Below are 21,578 nucleotides of genomic sequence, written 5' to 3'. Positions count from 1 at the left end.
GCCATTTTGCCATGTAGAGATCGATGCCTGATAAGTGTTGTTCTGGTTGCAGCATAGAGTAAAAAAGTCACACATCTAAGGGATGAAACCAGACCACCTTTGTGGTTACTTGACACCTCTTCTGACCAGACATATAATCAAAAACCTTGTGAAATGAGGTTATTGTGCATAGCTCCTCCAAACAGATTTTGGAGACAAATCCTTCCTACTGTACCTCCACATGCTTGCAAGGCCAAAACAAAAGGGATTAGGCCGCAATGCATTTTTCCTTTAACCTAGCTACAGTTGACGACATCTAGGCTGAATTATACCTTAAGTATAGGCCGCTGAAGACCAACACAGTTCTTATCAAGCCTTGGAATGGCTTTATAAAGCTGTTACCAAATAATAAGCACAAATATGTAGACACGGCAGGTGTTTTAAATTTTTTTTTTTAGCAATTCAGAGTCAAAATAAAGGTTTTCAGTATGGAAAGTTGATTAATATTGATCTGATGCCTCAATTCTGTTTCAACGTCTCTCAAAAGAACTTGTTTAATCTAAAATACAACACCATATGAGATGTATATGCTTAACAAGATTTTCAAGGCATATTTACTCAAATTAAGTGTTATTATCTAATAAAAATGTAGATTGTGAAGGAAATGTATCTTATTTAAAGGACTGTTATATTACAATTTCTCTCTGAAATTTCTCTCTAAAATTTGTGTTCTTAAATGACTGCATGGTAGTTTAAACTTTAAATAGCTATTACTTTTAGACAACATATAGCCAAGTTTCTTAAGGACATAGGCCCAACGCGTCAATGCTAACCAATGTCTTTTGTTATATAGATGTAAATGTTGATGTGATCAACCTTGTTTAGTGTATTTCTCATGAAAGTCAGAGTCTGCCTTTGTCGCCTCCGACAACTCTTTCTCCGTCTCCAGCTGAAAGAGTTCACAGCTAAACCAACATCCTCTCAGTTGAAATGGTGTCTTGGATCATTCTCCATGTAAACCTCCACTCCCTGTAGATAGTGAATAAACCATTTCCTTTATTTACAGCTGTGTCCTGGACATTTCTTACAAACAGATGAGGAAAATTACTTTATTGATTATCAGTATTTCATTTGTATTGAATACAACCAAAGTGTGTAAATATGTTACATATGTTTTGAGACCGAGAGGTCTCGTTAAACAAATGCCAGTGGTGCTTCGTAGTTAATATGTTAAGAACATTAATAAATTCAGTAATTAATAATTAATTCACAGTCCTGAAAAATGAAACCAAATTCCTTTGGGAACATTGATCATGTTGTCAATGCTGTTTGGAGGAGAGCAAATTAGGGAAGTTGATTTGTTATGATTATAAAGGTTATATTTACTATAACATTGATATTATTAGAGGGGTTTTGTTAAAAAAATAAGTGTGCTTTTGTTAAATGTTGCAAAAGTATATTTTTTTACAAATAACTACAAATAACTACTTCTTATAGTTAATTTCTGACAGTAATCCACAAATAGCTGCTAGTGGAACATCCCTCTATCTTGAGTGTAGTAGGCCCACAGTGTATTCATTTACAACTGGTTATCCAAAAGGTGGAGCTACTAGTATCAGTTGCTTTGATCAGGATTGTGTTTCCCCAGTAGACAGATGTACAGCCTTAGTCACTCCACAGTGGAAATGTAAACATGACTATTTACCTGACCTACCTCTGCTTCTTCTTCTGTTTACAGTTCCAGCTGACTGCATCACCCAGGCTCCCAGGTAAGGGTTTGTGACCTCTTTATGAAAACAAACACTTACAAATATCCTCTAACTCACCCTGGGTTTCTAGGTCCGTATATACAGAATGAAATGGGCATCCTTTGTTAGGAGATGTGGTATGCTGGCCATGCTCCTATCTTGATAATATTGCTTGTAATTGAATTTGGCCCTGTGGCTCTTCAGTGCTTCCATGTGTACTTCATTTTTATAGTCTTTTCTTTTTGTTCGTTCATCATCTGAGCTAAATACGGTTTCTTCAACCATATGTTGACCTTTTTTCACTCTAGTTACAAATAACACTTGCCAAACCCTAGAAAATTGAACTGGTGAATAAACGGACAATGTTACATTTTAGGTTCACTTTCAGTTCAAACTTTCAGATGAACCCTAGTAACGGCTATGATCTTTAGTTGACCCGGTTGCTCTTTTTATTCATCCAGCCCCCACAACAGCACATATGGGTCTGTGGCTGCTAGGAAAAGGCTCGCCCGGGAAGGGGTGCAGGGCGCCCCCGTCAACAAGAGAAAGTCTCTCCTGATGAGGCCCCGCCACTACAGTCCCAGGGAGGCGTACTGCGAGGAGGAGAACGAGGACCTGGCACCACCGCAGGACAAAGAAGAGCTGAGGAACATTGACACTCCAGCAGGTAGACAGATGTCCTGTTGTTTTGTCTGTTTTCATGAACAATTGACGCTGAATTTTAAAATCCCATCTGTTGCATTCATATTTCCCTCCTTCTTTATTGCCTGCCTGCCGCCATCAGCCAGCCCCCATAGTCATTGTGCTGGAAGTGAAAGACGACACGGCTGGGTCCACATTAGTTATGTCTGTCTCATGTCCTCACATTGAAGTTTTGACAGCTTATCTGCCATGATATTTTTGGCAAGGCTTTTCCCCCTTTTTGGATGAGGCCAGATTTCTGGACTTCTCATTTTCTTTTTGTCTGATGTGTTTGGTTTTTCTGAAGAGCCATTCAAAATTGAGTTGCAATCACTGAGAATTGAAACGTTATGATAATGTTTTGTTTAGGATGTTCTGCTTTGAATCTCCCCTGTTAATGTGTAAAAAGTGAAGTGGGTTTAGTTGAGCTTAGAATAAACACAATATTTATTAGTTATTAACACCATCTTATTTTGCATCTTTAAAGTATGGCATCGCTTAAAAATATTTTTCTAAAACCAATATCAGTGATACAACGGAATACATATATTGCTGCTTTTTTCCAGAAGATACTATGACCTAGCCCACATACTCAAAAATGACCTAAGAAAATTGTTTTTCCTGTTAAAAACAATGTCCCCCCTCAAAAAGCAAAACATTTCTGTTTCAAAATGAATTGAATTTTGAGCATTTTGGCAACAATACCCATGGTTTACATGTGCATTCTCACCCACTATAATCTGCAGTTATTTGGTATATTTTTAACGATGTAACTAAGCAACAAACGTAATTGTCCCCTTCGAAAGCTTTTGTTAGGCCCTCTAACACAGCCCAAATATACATAATTAGGCATAATGTCTACAGCTCATTACAGTACACATGTGGGTAGTTAAATGGAGCTAGAGAGTAGCTCAATGAATTGTGCAGATTCATTGGAAATTGAATTTATTTGTTTCTGGGGTTCATATAACGTTACAATTATCGTAACCCTTTTTGCACTAGCTTTGCCATCCGTTTTATTCCCTCAGATAACTTTGTTCCTATACCACTTCCCTCCAAAGCAGACCTTCTGGTTATGTATGTATTAATTATCTATTCACCTCCAATTTTTTGTAATCAAGAAAAGTTTACCTTTATCAATAGAGGGCACCTGGAAACAGCAGACTATATGTAAAAATACAATGAATGAGTGTATAGAAAAAAATCAGGAAACACAAATGCACACATTGTGTGGATAACGTAGGCCTACATATTTTGGTAAAAATTACTTTGTCACAATCAGGTCTGGGGTGATATTATGTGCAAAGATTATGATAGTTAAAATGAATAGAAAAACCAGTCCGAATGTAACAGCTGGATACTGTTCATATCTGAATTTTACAACAAAAAGAGGGAAAAATAAGCCCCACATTTGGTCGAGCCACATTGCGTTCAACTTCAGCCAAGCTCCAACCCTGCTGCAGAGCGCCGGTAATGGCTATTCTGGAGTACAAACTGTTCACCTGTTCCAACACACAAACCACAGGAGGGATCCAAGTTTTTTCTCTCCCAGGCAGACTCTTTTCTACTGCACTTCTCTGTGTGTGTGCATGTGTGTGTGTGTGTGTGTGTGTGTGCGGGCACACGTGTGCATGTTTGTCATCCATCTGGGCCAAAATAAGTCATTTTCTGTCTCCTCTCCTAATTGTAGCTAAGCATAACTGACTTTTAATCTTTGTCGAACAGGCTGCTATTTGTATATATCTTTTCAGAATTACTTCTCTACCAACCAAGTGATTATCAGCCATATAATTGTGTGCTTGCTATATTGTTGCATCTTGAAAGTGTTCAACCAAGTCTATTAAATTCACTTATTTGCTCTGCCATGGGCCTGTTTTACAAGCCCTGTAGGACAGTCAGAACATGTACCTACATTTACACAATCCAAAACCAGATCCTTCAAAAGGAAAGCTGGTTTCTTTTTCTGGCAGAGCTTGGTTTGCCAGATAAGTCAGAGACCTAGACTCCCTGCATTTGTAAGCTTTTATTTTGTTGGGATTATGTTTTGCACTGTGGCCTCAATATAATGACCAGTTGTAGCTGTTTCATGATACATATCATCCCCAGTGGAATCCCCTTACTGGACTGTATAGACTACAGAACTGCATCCCAAATGATTCCAAATCATCAACCTATCGGCTCTCACTCAACAAAATCTCTGTTGGCTACTTCTAATTTGGTCGGTGACGTCTAGCCACTTAAGAGGATAGATCAACTGAGTACAGCCTACTTATGATTTATGGAGTAAAAACCCTTATGGTCTTATCAAAGAGCTTTAGCACTGAATGTAAGTTTCAATGATTTGGGGGATCAAAATAGATTTTATTGAATCAATCCAGATGATAGCTTTCTATTGTTAATCATTTACCATGACTTAATATTAATATAATCAGGGGTGTTACTGAAATAAAGTGTCATTTAAAATGCATTTTTGGGAACTAAGAGGCCTAGCTTTACTATCTGTTCCACTTAAACTGATCAAGCCTGAAACCAGAAATGTCAATATTCTCCCCTTACACATAGTCCTGTGTAATACAAATACCCACTGATAAAAAGCTTTTAAACGCTTTTTATGAAGAAATCAATAATGGATTAAAAGAAACACATAATGCTGTATTAAAATATGTTTGGGATTTTTTTTACAATTATTTTCATTTTTCCCTAACATTTCTTAGGTTCTATGTTAACATAGGAATATGGTTTCTTAAATCAGTTGCATGGGAATGACTACAAGTTAATATCTAAAAAGCATCAAGCCCTGCATAGCTTAGAACTAATAACTACTTAAAACTGATGTTCAGTGCCACCAGCAATGTCAATATCATAATCTGTCTGGTTAATCCATGTCAAGTTGTTATATTCTGATTGAAGATTTCTAAGAAGACAAAGACAATCCTTTTTTTGTCATGGTAAACTCGCCAAAATAACAGTTTCTTGTAATTCTTTCATGTATTATCTCTGATGTACTTGAGGAATTGCTGTGAAATCTTCCAGTTGCTGTCCTTTCTATGTTGTTATTATTTTCATTACATATTGTGTTTGCCAATCCTCTTATCAGTCATTTAGACCTACAAGACATATGTATTCAAAGCGTGAACAACTGGCTAAAAAAATCGCACTGTCTCTGCTAAACATTCTGACAAAGCTCAAACAGACATATACAACATTTTTACACTCTATGCCTAATCAAATGCTCTCTAGAAAGACTTAACATTAACAATTGATGTCACAGCATACTTTTACACCTACTTTGTTTCTTAGAGGGAGCCCAGGATACACTAAGCGAAGTGCCCAGAAGAAATGGCTGCCAGGATGCAATAACAAATACCCACGATTCCTTTGGATGGCCTGGAGTGGTGACGGATGATTTCCCCCATGATAAGGCTACAGTCTCAGCATCACTGGGAGATGAAGATGCGGAGGAACGAGACCAACAACAAGAGGAGGAAGAAGACCAAAGTCAGGACAGGATGAGTATGACTTCCAGTTTGTCTCCACATGACAGCCCGTACAGAGACAGCCTGGAAGCCGAGTGGGAGCCTCTGTCCCTGGCTCGTTCTGCTGGGGTCAATGGCTCCGTCAGCAGCCCTTCCAAAGCCACCACCATCGGGGGAGGAGACCTACCGGGCAGGCATGACCACCGGCCCGTGAGAGATGATAATCCAGATTCGGACATGAGGGGGTACATAATGGGCAAAGTTGGCCCTTTCCAAGCCGGGTCCCTGCAGCTCTACCGACCAACCCCCAGTGAGGAGGACAGTGAGGGGGAGGCAGAGGTGGAGAGGCCTCCCCGGGTGGAGGGTTGGGCGTTGGGCCTGCAGGACATGGAGAGACCCCTGGGCCTAGAAATGGACAGAGAAGGAGAGGACAGAGAGAAGGAAAGAGGGAGGGTGAACCTGAGCCTCCTGGAGCAGGCCATGACGCTGCAGTCAGAGCAGAGGCAGGTCCTCCACAATGCCTACAGGGAGATGGACAGGTTTCTGCTGGAGCAGATGACCAACGACAGGCGGCATCAGCGGCTACTGGATATGGAGTCCAGGGTGGTGTATCATGGATGTAAAGGTATGGACAGTTGATTTCAATAGATCCTATTTCGTTAATTCAAGATTCTAGATATATAATAATTTTATCATTATAATGACAGCATATTTATTTAAAATAAATATGCAGCAGAATTTTTTTTAATTTTTATCTAGTGTAAATCAGACTACTTGAGATCAATAATGAGGCATTTTGAAACATAAAATAATAAAACAACCCTTTTCTGGGTGGTGGCGAGGTCCGAGGGAGGAGGGGGAAATCCTCTTAAGTACTAAAAACATTTCAGTAACAAATAAAGTAATAAATAACCTAAAATAAAAAGAGAACAACATCTTCTGATGGTATTGCTACTACTCAGAATATTGGATTTTTATAGGAATGAACTGGATATTTAACCATGACCATAAGTCTTAAATCCACCCAAAGTACCCCTCATGTTTTCCACTGATTCTTCAAATGACTGCAGCCTAATGTGTAATCCCAGATGTAATATTTCGATGGATGGGAATTAAGAAGTGAATGCCCTGTGTTGAACTGGAAGCCTTAACTAAAATGACAGATTAATAAGCATTTCGCAAAAAAGTGTCTAGCTCTTTGCATGATACTGTCCTGAAATCTGTATTTCTATTCTATGTAGTTAGTGACTGTACAACATAGCACTGTTGCTTGAGGCTGTTTTTACTTAGCAATTCTTACAATCTACCAAATACATCTTTTAGGAACTTCATGCAAGGAAGTCTTCAAGTCTAATCAAATTTCATAAAGTTTATTCGCTTTGTCCCAATACATTATTACCTTTTACTTTACTCTTTGGTTTTGTTGGTAAGAAAGGCTATGAAGCGTGATAAGGAAGTTCAATCTGTCTGCTTCCTCCCAGACTCTCCACGGCCCGACAAGAAGGATATTCGGTGTCCCACACCTGGCTGTGATGGTACTGGGCATGTCACTGGTCTATATCCCCACCACCGGAGTTTGTCTGGGTGTCCCCACAAAGTCAGAGTTCCCCCAGAGAGTAAGTAACTCATATACACACGGGCTGTACACAGTAACAGAATAGAATACGTTGTTGTCATTGATCATCAAATAAGTTCTGATGTTCAAAACCTTAAGCATTATCAAATAGTTACAGAAACTGTTTGAATGAACAGCGTTATTCTCAATTTTTGGAACTGTGCAAACAGAGAAATTATATTTCAATCCACAAGTGAGAATTGTCATCACCTACAAACTTAGTTTCCCTTGTAATTTCTAATTATTGAAAAGGTTTTTTTATTGGCTGAATGTGGTTTAGTCGTTTTAATGTAACATAACAAACATCCAACATTAAACAGTAATGTTACAAAAGGAACAGAAAAAGTAATTAACTTTTTTCAATATGAAAGCATATGCTCTTAGACCAGAGGCAGTTTGCAAATCAAAGGGGTTTCTAACGCTGTATTCAAAAATAAATAGACTCCTGCAGACGAATTGGAAAATATGTACAGAAAAGTTTCCAAGGATACAGAGTGGAACTCTAACAATAAGAATTGTTCATGAAAAAAGAAAAAAAATCACTGCTTTCGTGTTGTATTTTTATTGGCACTAATATATTTATATTATGTGACCAGTACAGTGAAATGACAATAGGAACATTAGTCAGAGATGCTTGTTTCTTAAGGATTTGTGCTCTTACCATGGTTTTTATCTGATGCGAGTACACATCTTGAACTGAAACAAATGGTCAAGAAATGCCGCCTGTATGCCGAATAGTTCCCCGGATCCATTCTTCTTTTCCCGTCTTATCACTGTGTGCTCTGTTAATGATATTGACTCTTGACGCTCCCATGACTCGCGCTCTACATGGTCCCACCACTTACACAAGCATATTCACTGATGTAGAGTACGGCTCTCCTTCTACTGACCCCTGTGTCTTACCCACTGTCCCTCTACTCTACTGTCTGTCCCCAGTCCTGGCCATGCATGAAAACGTCCTCAAGTGTCCTACTCCCGGGTGCACAGGAAGGGGCCATGTAAACAGCAACCGTAGCACCCACCGGAGGTACACCGCGCGGGGCCGACCCGTTCAAAATGACCGCTGTACATGAATGCCGTACACATACCGGTTCACTGTCAGGCTAACGTGTGTGAGTTCCCTCTGCCCCCCACCCACAGTCTCTCAGGCTGCCCCATCGCCGCTGCAGTCAAAGTCTCCAAACCTCAAGAGGAGAGCCCCAAATGCAGGCAAGCACACGACCGATTGTCCAGGTAAAATCACATGGATTGTGCATAGGTTATGAGGACAGTAAAATATTTACATGTTGAAACAGAGCGTGTGAAACAAACAGCGTAGACCCTTTGATATAAAAAAAAAAACAATTATGTTTTTGTTGATTATCAATTGCAGTAGCATATAAAATCACGATACCGTATATACTGGTTATAATTTACTCTTTTATATTCCAGTTTATTCATTCAGGGTATTGTACCAGGAATTAATTACAGTATACACTATCAAAGCTTCACAGATATGGTTTCTCAGTATCACTTTTGGAAGCAATGGTTTAAGGTCCCATGAGATTCACCTTATTAGAGCCAGAGAGCATCAGAAGTCTTTGTTCCCTATAGACAAATCACAGGCAGACTGCCCACCCATACTTAATGAATTAGCCTGGCAACATGCCTGTGTGAGAGCCTACAATATTTATCAAATCACACAATTCAAGAGGAGGACATTTTTATTATTATTATTAAATTCAAACCACAATGTATCCCTTCCTTCACAACCAACTCGTATCAATATTATTCTTATTACAATGTCCATTACCTTACGACCATCCCATATCAATATTATTATTATTACAATGTCCATTACTTCACAACCAACTCATATCAATATCATTATTTTTACAGTGTCCATTACTTTACAACCACCTCGTATCAATATTATTATTTTTACAGTGTCCATTACTTTACAACCACCTCGTATCTATATTATTATTATTACAATGTCCATTACTTTACAACCACCTCGTATCAATATTATTATTTTTACAGTGTCCATTACATTACAACCACCTCGTATCTATATTATTATTTTTACAGTGTCCATTACTTTACAACCACCTCGTATCTATATTATTATTATTACAATGTCCATTACTTTACAACCACCTCGTATCAATATCATTATTTTTACAGTGTCCATCACCTTACAACCATCTCATATCAATATTATTATTTTTACTATGTCCATTACTTTACAACCACCTTGTATCTATATTATTATTATTACAATGTTCATTACTTCACAACCACCTCATATCAATATTATTCTTAATACAATGTCCATTACTTTACAACCACCTCGTATCAATATCATTATTTTTAGAGTTTCCATTACTTTACAATCATCTCATATAAATATTATTATTTTTACATTGTCCATTACCTTACAACCACCTCATATCAATATTATTCATATTACAATGTCCATTACTTTACAACCAACTCATATCAATATTATTCTTATTACAATGTGCAACACACAATACCAACATTATTCACATTGCAAAGTCTATGATTCATAACCACCTCGTATCAATATTATTCACACTACAATGTCTATTTCTTCACAATCAAAACCACCTCTTCCTCAGCCCACCTGTGTACAGTGTGTCTATTGTGCATGTGTCTATACTATCTTTAAATGCCTTTGATTCAACACATTCCTGCCCACTTGTCTGCAAGTGTCAATTTCCTAGATCCTTACATGCTTTTTATTTGACACGTACAGTAGCCACTTTCTTCATCAAATCCAACAACAACCCCTCGTCTTCTTGGATTCTTCTCCAACCAGACCTCTCGCCCCCCTCATGAAGAAGCTGGAGTTCAATCAGTACAACTACAGGTTCGCTCATCACCATCCTGTCACCGCCGCTTTGCAAGCCAACCTCACTAAGGACATGGACAAGTACAGCAAGATCCGCTTTGATTACGCCAGCTTTGATGCACAGGTCTTCGGCAAGCAACCTCTGATGGCACCCAACCAGGACCAAGAAATCTCTTCTTCACACTTCCCTGACTGTGAGTTTAACACATTTTATTTGATTCAAGGGTGGGGGTTGGCAGGGGTCTGCTGTACCATAACAATGTGTCAAACCACGTTAAAGGGATTCAATGTGAGAGCATCGCTCATCTTCTGCCACAAATGTGCAGCTCCATAGGACACCATGTAAATACATGATCAGACAACCAAACCAACATTATGCAGATCCATAAGTTTCCTGTCAACAAGACGATCATGCTTGTTTTCTATTGTGCACAACAGATCTATCAGATCCTGGAACTGTGATTTGACGAGTACATTTTGTTTTTACAACACAGACCCATTCCATTGCAACACCAAGCGTGTGTTGTGTACCCGCAATCCGTGTGTATACCCCTGTGTATCTATCCCTATTTATGTTATTGTATGATGCGTATATATGCTCATATCTCTGCGTATATATTTCTGTGCTTATGCACCTGTGTAACTTGCTGAATGTGTGTTCTGTTATCCAGCCACTCTCCAGTACACTGGCTTCCTGGGAGCCCCCAGCAACCGTCTGCCCACGCCTGGCCCCGGGCACCACAGCCCACCCAGCCTTTATAAATCTGGAGGTGAGGGGCTCCAAGCCACCGCAGCCACCACCGCCATCCTCAACCTCTCCACCCGCTACCGAAACAACATGGAGGCCATCTCCATCTCCGACCGGCCCCTGGCATCCTCCACAAAGGTAATCAAATTAGACTACTTGGAAAGGTATTTAATGTGGTCATTTTAAAGCTACTCTGATTTGTGTATAAAAAGGGGAAAACATCAAAAGGACAGTTTTTGGCAAAGGAAATGGTGTCTCTGGTGGCAGGGAAACAAGAGGTTGTTCTCCGTATCGCTTTAATGTATACAAAAGAAAATGTGTGTAATCACATCAAAAGACAAAAATACAATGAGGCTTCTTTCTCAATTACAATTAGACTCTGTAGTTTCTGTAAAACATGTGGTCATGTATTTCATTTATTCTTTTATGGTAATGGTCTGAAAAGAATAACGGTATGAAAGTGTCTTGCATGCTGCAGATGGTGAAAGATATTTTGCTTAGTAATATATTATCCTGGATAAGCCGTCTCTGTCAGATGGCCTACAAAACTAGTTCAGTGGATTAAACCAATCAGCTGAAGGACTCATTAGCTGAAAACTTTTATTCACACAAATCCAAAATCTGATTTTGGTTTGTTCAGTTCCCAGCAGTTTAGTTTAAAACATGACCCCTGTTGTGTCCATCCTATGTAATCTCTAATGGAAAAAACAACTGCCCTGTTTACTACGTTGAGAATCACGATCCTCCCAACTGAAACATCACACCTCACGCATTACGTTCGCCAGCATAGCAACTAATGACATTAGAAATATCTCAGAAGCGAAGCAAGTCCCCCCTACAGTACATCATTTATGTCAGAATATTGATGGATAGATGATTCAAGGTTCCCAACACCTGCAGAGTACCGAAGCCAGCTTGCTGAGCTGAGAATGTGGCCCTGTACCAGGTACCAACCCACTGAATGAATAAAACAGTGTTAACAAGTTGATCATCTGCGTTCTACTGCAATGGACTTGCGTACAGTGAAAACCTTATAGATTTTTAAGCAATAAAAAGCATCACGACTACATGTGAAAGGTTTGTACAAGTAAGGGTTACCATCACACCCGTCATTAAAATGAACCAACAGCTACAAACGTTATGTCCATGGACATCATCTACTCTAATTCATTTGAAAGGTTTTCTTTTGTTGAAAACATAGTGGAAGTTCGGTTAAATGGGACATACGCCTTTAATAATTGGTTTCATTCAGAGGCTGAATTTCGGCATTTAATGAGGTAACACTTTCATTACTCTAAATCCTATACAGTCACAAGCACACATAGCCTAGCGTTTCACACAGCACGGCATGAGTAACACATCTGTCAGTCAGAGAACTTATGCTACATTAAGCTTTTTAATTTTTGTTTTAATGGTGATGACCTAAAACCAGCACCCCCAGCTGACATCTTGGTTGTGTGTCCTAGAAAACAGACAGATGACACAGCTGTCACTGAAAAAAAAAAACCCACACACGCCAGGAGATTACTATTTTGTTCAACAGAATGGATGATGGATTAACACCATACTTGACACAGTGTCAGATCGTTACCGTGTGCCTGGTTTTCACAGTAGATTTAAGGTGCAATTCAAGCTATTTCCCATAGTTATAATACACTGTCGCTATCAGGGTGGTATACACGGGAAGCGTTGTCGTCATGTGGGCTAAGGCATCTCATGGGAAAAAAATGACAACTTATGACCCACATTTTTTAAATAATCACTGTATGTCTTTCCTGAAGAAAACTAGAAACAGAAATAGTCCCTTGTAACTTTGCTATTAACAAGTGTGACTCATGAACCTCTTTAGGATATGCCCATAGAAGTGGATGAGAACGGCACTCTGGACCTGAGTATGAAGAAGAGTAGGGAGGTGAAAGCCCCATCCAAGGTGCCTTTGGGGGACGCTGCCCTGTCCCCTCCTGAGTCCACTCTGCCCAAGCCGCCCAGCAGTGTGCACATCAGCCCTGCCTTCTACCAGATCCTATGTGAGAGAGAGGCCTGGGAATCACCCCTTCATTTCAGCAAAGCCCAACAAATGATGCAAGACAGAGAGGTAAGAGCCAAAACCAGAAGTGACCTAAAAGAACTGAACAAAAGCAAATACAGCTGTGTGTTTTCTTTTTTTATATTGAGTGATCCTCAAAGCTAGTATTCCAGGTAGTATTGTAGTCAATTCATCTGGGGCTGAACACACAATCTTTGACAAACTAAATACATTAACAATAATTCTGTAATGAAAACTGTCTATGTGGATTTTATGTGAGGTTAAATGGTTTAAGTATCATTTATGCGTCCTAATCAGTCAACCTTAAACTCTTACCCATAGGCTTGTGCTTTACGAATTTTAAGTGGATATTTTCTTTAGTAATCACTTTTAGATTATGTTCAAGACTCATTTCAGACAGCTAGTCCAAAGGTTTTTGGAAGGACACTATTATTATGGCTTTCTCCTCAATGGTACACTATTCCCTATGTAGCACACTACTTTCAACCAAAGCCATATTGCCCGGGTCAAAAGTAGTGTACTATACAGTATAGTTAAAACTTACCATTTCAAATGTATTCTTTCTCAGCAGGAGGATTTTGACAATGCTTCTCTGGAGGACCAGAGCTACTCCGGAGATGCAAGCATGTTCAGCCCCAAGACCAAGATGCTCTTAAGAGATGCTAAGAAAGAGCTTATGAGGTATATATGTTAAAACATGCTAGGTCGGCTAATTCTTGGGTTTCTGTGAAGGACAAAATGGACATCTTGAGGCTTCCTTGCTCATTCAGTCGTTAATAATGTGCATTTCCTTCTAAAAAGGTCAGCTGACAGATGGTCAGTATTAATAATAAAAGTGTAATTCCTGACCAGACCTGTTGAAATGGGATTGTACATACTGTATTAAGTGGGGTGAATGAATACCTGCTCAGTGAAATGCCATGGACATTATCTATCCTATTATTAGGTCTCATCTTAATGTTCATTATATATTACATATTGTTGTGACTGGTATATCTGCAGATTCATGTGGAGAGGAAATATATCTTGTTAAAAGTGAGTTTTTATGTCTGTATGTCCTCAAAATGAGCTAATCACTCTTGACTTTGTAGGTAGACTCTGCATGTTTTGACTTAGGCTCTGGACTTTTTCACAATTAGGTATAATTGAGTAGTGTACAGAAAACTATTAGATCTTCCAAGTGAGCACCACACATCTTTACAAAAGACTTTCTGACCCATTAAATAAAATGCACACATCAGACAGACACATTGTTGAACAGAATTTGTTCAGAAGTAAACCATCTTCTACTAAAACTTCCTGCTGTACTAACTTCCACTAATGCAATTCAACAGTATGTTTGAAAAGTGATTCTATTTTATGAGAAGCGTATTGTGTTGTATGATCGCACTAACTGTTGTATTTCCTGCAGCTGTCCTACCCCCGGCTGTGACGGAAGTGGCCATGTTACAGGGAATTATGCGTCACATCGGAGGTAATTACATACTTGTTAACACTGGCTAGTAAATACTGTATGGCTTGGTTCAGAGGAACAATGCCGATTGTTGGTGGTGATCAGCATTACAATTATTTGATATGGTTGTGGGGGAATATTGGTCATTTAAAACAGATTCGTCTTCTCACTGAAACGTTGGGGAACAGCTATGCAAACTTTTAAATGCTGAGAAATGTTTGAATGGAAGCCAGAAACAAATTGGAGGTGATAATGCCAGAGGTTGTCTTATGTATTGGAAGAAGACAACCTCTCCCAGTTGCTCTGTACAACCTGTCAATCACTGTCAGACTTGTGTTGAATGGATCTGTGATCAAAGGGTGCATTCTAATAAGTGTCTGCTGTGTATTGTCTGTAGTGTATCTGGGTGCCCCCTGGCTGACAAGACTCTCAAATCGCTGATGGCAGCCAACTCTCAGGAACTAAAGTAGGTTTTCTCCTCATCTTCACACTGTTTATGGATGATAAGTCTGCTGTTTGTGTTCACTGATACAACTTTGGGAATATTTTATGTCAATTTTAATTAATACATTTTTTTTTGAGAAGGAAAACCAATCTGAAATATACAATTAGAAAAAACAAACTTCCCAGTATTTGTTAAACCTTTATATACACTAGGGTTTTATTTCCCTTTCCATTATGATTGTCCCAGACATACTGAGTTTCACCTGTTGTGTCTGTCTGTCCATCTGCAGGTGCCCAACACCTGGTTGTGATGGATCTGGACACGTGACTGGGAATTATGCTTCACACAGAAGGTAGTCTAGCCTGCATGACAGGAATGACTGTGTTTAATAAATACCACATGAACAGAAATGTCTTTGAGTATGTTTATTTTGGATGAATTCGTTTCATTTAAATTGCAGACATTTGGTTAGCTGTTCAAGAACATAAAATGCTAAAATGCTTTTTTTTAACTGATGTGCTATGTGCTAATTAATGAGAGAAGGATTTCTTTGATTTTAGCCCTGAAGTAGTGTTCCATATTGTTAAACTATATTGTCTCTAAACATTTGTAGTTTGTCAGGATGTCCACGTGCCAGAAAGGGAGGTTTGAAGCTTACACCAAACAAAGATGAAAAAGATGACCAAGAAATGAAGTAAGAGATTCTTCTTATTTTTATCATTAGGTTTTCTGTTTCATATTAGTTGTTAAATTTTTTTTTACTGGTGTGATTGTTGTTTCAATAAATAAAATAATGTTATTGATGGTTATTATCATATTCTTATATTATTATTTTTCCACTCCTATCTCTTCCTCTTGCTGTTAAACTGTTGTAAAAAGGCCATAAGTTAGCATTGCCCTTTAATTCCACTCCTGCATTTTAAACAGCAAGTGACAAAACATTTGGATTTGATTTATAGCAGATAAATTAATAGGACTTTCCCCGATTGTAACAATATCATATTTTGTTTTTCTTATGACATTGATGTTCTTATATTTTTATTAAGGTTCTCCAATAGTACTTAAGTGATCAAAGTTTTGATTCTCTGATGCAAAGCTTAATTATTTCAGTGGTCTCTGGAAAAAAAAGTGTTATTAAAACATTATAATGTGATTGATTGCTGCTTAAATCCAAAGTCAAATGTATGAGACCTTGTTCATATGTACATCTGGACAGATAGAGCTTTCCCTCCTTTTTTAATTACTAATGCAGGGCCAAGAGCTTAGGAATTAGACTGGAATAGATCTCATATACACATTAAGAGAGGTTGGGGGGGGGGGTGTAGTGCAACTATAATGTTTCTAGATTGTTGTAAATTATAGGCCATGTGGCATGTTTCCATTGTCCTGGTGCCTTATATGTACAGTACCTGTGTTGTATGGATGGGTAGAAGTAATGGGGTTAGGCTTGTTTTGTCCTCTAAGTGCTACCGGTACTCTGCTGAACAACAAAGTGCAACAACAAGCTTTGTTATAGTACCACTCTGTTGTGTTTGTTCACTAGTTTTGTGTGCCATTTGCACCATCTCAGCCTGCCTTTCAATAAGGGAAGGGGTCGATAACCCTCCAAATTACATTCTTTCACATGAGGGGACACATGACAATTATGTGTAATTCATGTCACTCCATTACTGACCTGTGGAAAACAGAGCTGGAAAAATGTAATTACCCTTATAATTCTTAATAGTATTCAACACGTCTTGCGCTTCTGTTTTTTTTTTTTGTACAAACACCAACAACCTGCATAGCGTACTAGTCTGAATGTGTTTATTATTACAAAGTTTTTGTGGATTAGAAACTTGCTGACATTATTATTTGAGCCTCTTGTCAGTTTTGTTGACTAAATTTTTAATCAGCATTTGACTGGATTAATCAATGTAATGGTTTGACAAATCTTCCGGTCTAGTTAGTGATGGATATTTATGAACTGTGAAAATGATTTGTTTGAGTATGTGCGTATTTATTATGTGAGGTTTAAGAGGTTAAGTAAAGTCCTCACAACTCAGTTGACAGCCTTTTTGATCTACTTACATTTCCCTTATACCTAAACTATAAAACGGAGTAGATTTACATATCTCAGATCATACTGTATTTACTTCATCAAAGGGCCTGAACTGCAAACTATTCTGAGGAAAAAACTGCTTACTGGTGACAATAATCTTTCTTCTCTTCCACATCTGAAGGACAATAGGCCTCTCTCACAGTCTTACATTGTCAACAGTCTGTGTTACAACATGAAACCCTCCTCTCAGTATGAAGAGAGAACATCAGATTGTAAGAGACTGCAGGGAGGTTTTCTGAACGTGGTAGATATAGAATGAATAGACCTGAACCGATTCCTCTTCTATCTGACAGATAATCATATCTGTTCTATACTATACATTTCTTTTTTCTTTTTCTCCCTCCCCCAATTTTAACGTATCCAATTGCATCTATGGCCCTGTCTCATAATATCAACTCCAAATGGATTTGGGAGAGTTGAAGATTGTAGCAAGCTTTCCTCAGCTTTCATTGCACCATCATTTTTTTTTGGTTTTGTTTTGTTTCTCTTTTTATAATACATTTTCTAATCATTTGTAAACAGAAGATGGGCAGTACGGGAATATCAAACACAATGCTTTTCCAACCAGTTAGTCATGTTTATCAACATCAGTGAGGCTGTCAACTCACCTGCACAGCATGGGTAACCCCACTTCCCTGACACCCTCAGTTAGCTTTGCAGGCATCTGACACACCTGCTGTATTCACCAGAATGTGATAAGAAGTCGCCTCCCCATGGGCCTTTCCAGCATGCCATCAGCTAGCGGCACAGCCAAGGCTCAAACTTAGACCGTGGTGGTCAGCTTGATGTTATTAAAGCATGTCTTAGAGCACTGGCCCACCTGGGGGCTCCCATTTGCGATGCATTTGTATATAATTCAAAATGCTAACAGATCCCTTGTTTGTCTGGATTCTAGGTGTCCAGTGATGGGCTGTGATGGCCAGGGCCACACCTCGGGGAAGTACACATCTCACCGCAGTGAGGGCAGCTGCCCTCTGGCTGCCAAGAGGCAGAAAGAGTCATCCATCAATGGCCTCCCCTTCCCCTGGAATAAGGCGTGCAAACAGGAACTGCCCCACTGTCCCCTGCCTGGCTGCAATGGCCTTGGACATGCCAATAATGTGTTTGTCACCCACAGAAGGTGAGGATACCTTGCATTCACATCACGACTCTAGTAGTGAAATATTTCTTATTTCACTATTTGGTCTACCACTCTTCAGTTCTGACTCATTCAGATGAATCTCAAACACAGACTTGTGAGTTTGTAACATGTTTGTAATGTTCTGTTCTTTCTGAATAGTTTGTCTGGGTGCCCACTTAATGCTCAGAGTATCAAGAAAAAGATTACAGGAGAGGAGATGATGACTATTAAACTAAAAGCCAGTAGCGGTAAGTCATGACAACAGGATCTTCTTGTGTTGGAGTACATTACCTATATGCTTTGGCACGATGTTGTATTTCTATGTTAATCTCACTACCATCCAAGTATGTTTGCTGAAGCAGTCACAGGTTTAGCTCCCAATTCATAGAGTATCTTTCATTCTCAAACAGGAGTCGACAATACTGATGACATGCAACACTTGGATCACGAAATCAAGGAATTGAATGAATCCAATCTGAAAATTGAAGCTGACATGATGCAACTGCAGACACAGGTAACTATCTACCCCTGTGAGGATATGACGCTTTGCAAAGGAATTAGTCCCAATTCAGTTTGACAAGTTTACATCTTCCCTGAAAGCAGATATCGTCGATGGAATGCAACCTGAAGACAATTGAGGAGGAGAACAAGATGATAGAACAGCACAACGACAGCCTTCTGAAAGAGTTAGCTCGACTCAGCCAAGCTCTCATCAACAGTCTCACAGACATCCAATTGCCTCAAATGGTACAGTAGGGCTCAACCCAATCTCCCCATTTACACTTGAAGCATTTTTTTTTAATCTATCCATCAAATACATTTTATAAAGCCTTTTTACATTAACAGTTGACATAAAGTGCTTATACAGACACCCAGCTTAAAACTCCTTCGTGACATTTAGTTTCTATTGTCACTATATGATTTAGTGTGAACTAATATTTCAACATGTTTGTGTTCCAGGGTCCCATCAGCGAGCATAATTTTGAAGCCTATGTGAACACATTAACAGATATGTACAACAATTCGGAACACGACTACTCTCCCGAGTGTAAGGCTCTCTTGGATAATATCAAACAGGCTATAAAGGGAATCCACGTTTAAGCTGTCAAGCCACCAAGAGTAGATGTCTTTGAGTTGGGATAATGGCACTGGATGGCTGTGTTTTTCCTGGAGAGTGCAGTGCTGGCTTAGTTGCATGTATAAGACAAGGCTTTGGGGAATGTGCCCAAATTTCACCGTTGAATGCAATGCACTGAGACAATTACCAGCCGAAAATAATTTGTAATGTTTTTTAACGCTTCTGTATTCTCTTGACATGTTACTTCTGGTGAGATTTCTACCCCCCTTGCACTTAATTATTTTGTATGGTTTGCTTGATTTTAAACCTGTATTTGTAATTTTTTTGTCATATTATTGCTATTTATTATCTTTATTCATCAATGTATTTATTTCCACACATTTTTATTTATTTCTATGATTGTAATGCTAAATATTTAAAATCCTAATTCAGCACATTGTATATTACATTAAAGCACATTCCAGTCTCAATCATAGCTGTCTTTCGCCATCTAGTGGTGGTTTATTTATATATCAGATAATGTCATAAAACAATTTGGATCTACCCATGAAGGTTGAGAACTCCACCAGAATAATCCAGAATCTACATTTTTGTAATTGTTGCTTTTTCTTCTATTTATTATTCAATCCTGAATGTATGGTAAAAACAAAATGAAGACGAAAGATCAAAAATGCAATGCTACTGTACTGTACATCTTTTAATTAATTCAACAATACGTTAAAAGTTGATGGCAATCAGGGAGTTGCTTTCAGCTTTTAGCAAAATGCAACATTGTTTCATTTCATTCAATGAACAGAATGTCAGATTCAACTTTGAGTGTGTTGCTAGAACAGAGCAACGGACAGCACTAAGAAAATGGATAAATCCACTTTGACAAGATGTTGTCTTTCTTTTTCTTAAATTATATTGATATTAAACTGCCTTCTGTGCACACGTTGTGTGTGCATATATGTGCCTACATGTAAATGAATACATAAAATATACAGTACTCTGTTTTGTGGTAGGACAGTATTATGTGAATGGTGTCTAATTTATTCTATACAGTACACTTATTTTCAAAGGATAAAATGACTGTTTATATACCATTTAAAATATTTAAGCATTGTCTCGGTAGCTGTTATCTCAAAGTCAGGTTTTGGAGTATCACAGGTTAAGAAGTGTTAGTGCTTTTTTACATTTGACATATTATCAAAATGGAAAACAATAGGTGATGAAAAATGTAACACCATTACAAACATTTACTCAGATTCCTACTATTATATGAAACCTTTTACATACATAAATGTATGCTCATTAATACTTTAAAGGTGGAAGTGGCATTTCAGTTTATGTAGTTAATATATCTCCCTAAAGGGACTTGGTGGCGGAAATATCAATGCCAGTACTTTAGGGCCAGATTCAATAAGCATTTGCACCTTGGTACATGTAAATCAAGTTCTAATAGATGACTGTCAATTATTTTGATTTTCAGTACATCACTATTACCTGAAGCAAAAAGGGACAAACAAACAAGGATATTGCTAGATATTAATATTGCTCTTAATTGTTTGTTTTCAATTGTTTGTCATATTTCTTATTAAACTGACATGTGAATCAGTTGCACTTTTTCTTTTGTATTTCAGATGAGTTCTATTGCCCTGGGGTTCCAGAGAATTAAACTTAATTTTCTAGTGAGCACTAATGTCATAGTACAATGTTATTATTTAGAGGTTTGCATGGGTTGATTGTCCTATCAAGTTAAATGCATTTAGTTTGACTTGGCCAACTACACATTTGAGGAGAAATTTGAAATGAATACATATCTGCAAAACATAGCCAAATTAAAAACACATGTTGAGGAACATACTTTAATACAATACTCAACACAGTATAAATCATTTAAATATTTAAAATGTATTAATTGAACATTTTGTTTAACTTAATTATTGTTAATTTATTTATAATTCATGAATATAACACACACATTGTTTGCTCAGGAAGTTTAGTGAAGAATATTTATTTTGCCCTGATAGTATTTGATGTTTTGTAATGTGAACTGGATTTTTGTGGAATGATATCAGTATGATGAAAATGTGTTTTTTCCTTTTTCATTAAAATGTTATGCTTTTTCGGTTGAAGTAGTTTGTAAATGGAAAGTTCCGATTACTTTTACTATTTCATAAGCAGATATGCGCTGTGTTGTACAGTTTGTGTATGGTAGAAATAAAACTTTTTAAATGGTTGTGCGATT

General features: G+C 38.1%; 1 protein-coding gene across 9 annotated transcripts in view; it reads left to right on the top strand.

The window, feature by feature from the left end:
• st18 (ST18 C2H2C-type zinc finger transcription factor) overlaps nucleotides 1-21,578 on the top strand; it is a 51,603-nt gene extending 30,025 nt beyond the window's left edge. For 5 of the 9 annotated variants that reach the window (XM_020041808.2, XM_020041821.2, XM_010885854.3 and 2 more), the window contains 19 exons: nucleotides 1,718-1,748; nucleotides 2,189-2,394; nucleotides 5,709-6,509; nucleotides 7,366-7,500; nucleotides 8,436-8,526; nucleotides 8,640-8,732; nucleotides 10,261-10,550; nucleotides 11,028-11,242; nucleotides 12,954-13,199; nucleotides 13,720-13,832; nucleotides 14,563-14,625; nucleotides 15,002-15,070; nucleotides 15,339-15,401; nucleotides 15,663-15,743; nucleotides 18,046-18,270; nucleotides 18,430-18,518; nucleotides 18,681-18,784; nucleotides 18,871-19,017; nucleotides 19,231-21,578. In XM_020041808.2, the coding sequence (XP_019897367.1) occupies nucleotides 1,718-1,748; nucleotides 2,189-2,394; nucleotides 5,709-6,509; nucleotides 7,366-7,500; nucleotides 8,436-8,526; nucleotides 8,640-8,732; nucleotides 10,261-10,550; nucleotides 11,028-11,242; nucleotides 12,954-13,199; nucleotides 13,720-13,832; nucleotides 14,563-14,625; nucleotides 15,002-15,070; nucleotides 15,339-15,401; nucleotides 15,663-15,743; nucleotides 18,046-18,270; nucleotides 18,430-18,518; nucleotides 18,681-18,784; nucleotides 18,871-19,017; nucleotides 19,231-19,371 (3,203 nt within the window). In that variant the 3' untranslated portion in view covers nucleotides 19,372-21,578. Of the gene's footprint in view, nucleotides 1-1,717; nucleotides 1,749-2,188; nucleotides 2,395-5,708; nucleotides 6,510-7,365; nucleotides 7,501-8,435; nucleotides 8,527-8,639; nucleotides 8,733-10,260; nucleotides 10,551-11,027; nucleotides 11,243-12,953; nucleotides 13,200-13,719; nucleotides 13,833-14,562; nucleotides 14,626-15,001; nucleotides 15,071-15,338; nucleotides 15,402-15,662; nucleotides 15,744-18,045; nucleotides 18,271-18,429; nucleotides 18,519-18,680; nucleotides 18,785-18,870; nucleotides 19,018-19,230 lie in introns of those variants that run through there. The other 4 variants (XM_020041810.2, XM_020041814.2, XM_020041809.2 and 1 more) reach the window with 4 other exon arrangements.

The sequence above is a fragment of the Esox lucius genome, chromosome 3 (genome assembly GCF_011004845.1).
Source record: "Esox lucius isolate fEsoLuc1 chromosome 3, fEsoLuc1.pri, whole genome shotgun sequence".
Lineage (NCBI taxonomy): Eukaryota > Metazoa > Chordata > Actinopteri > Esociformes > Esocidae > Esox > Esox lucius.
The sequence above is the reverse complement of the archived record's forward strand: the minus strand, read 5'-3'. Positions and strand labels throughout refer to the sequence as shown.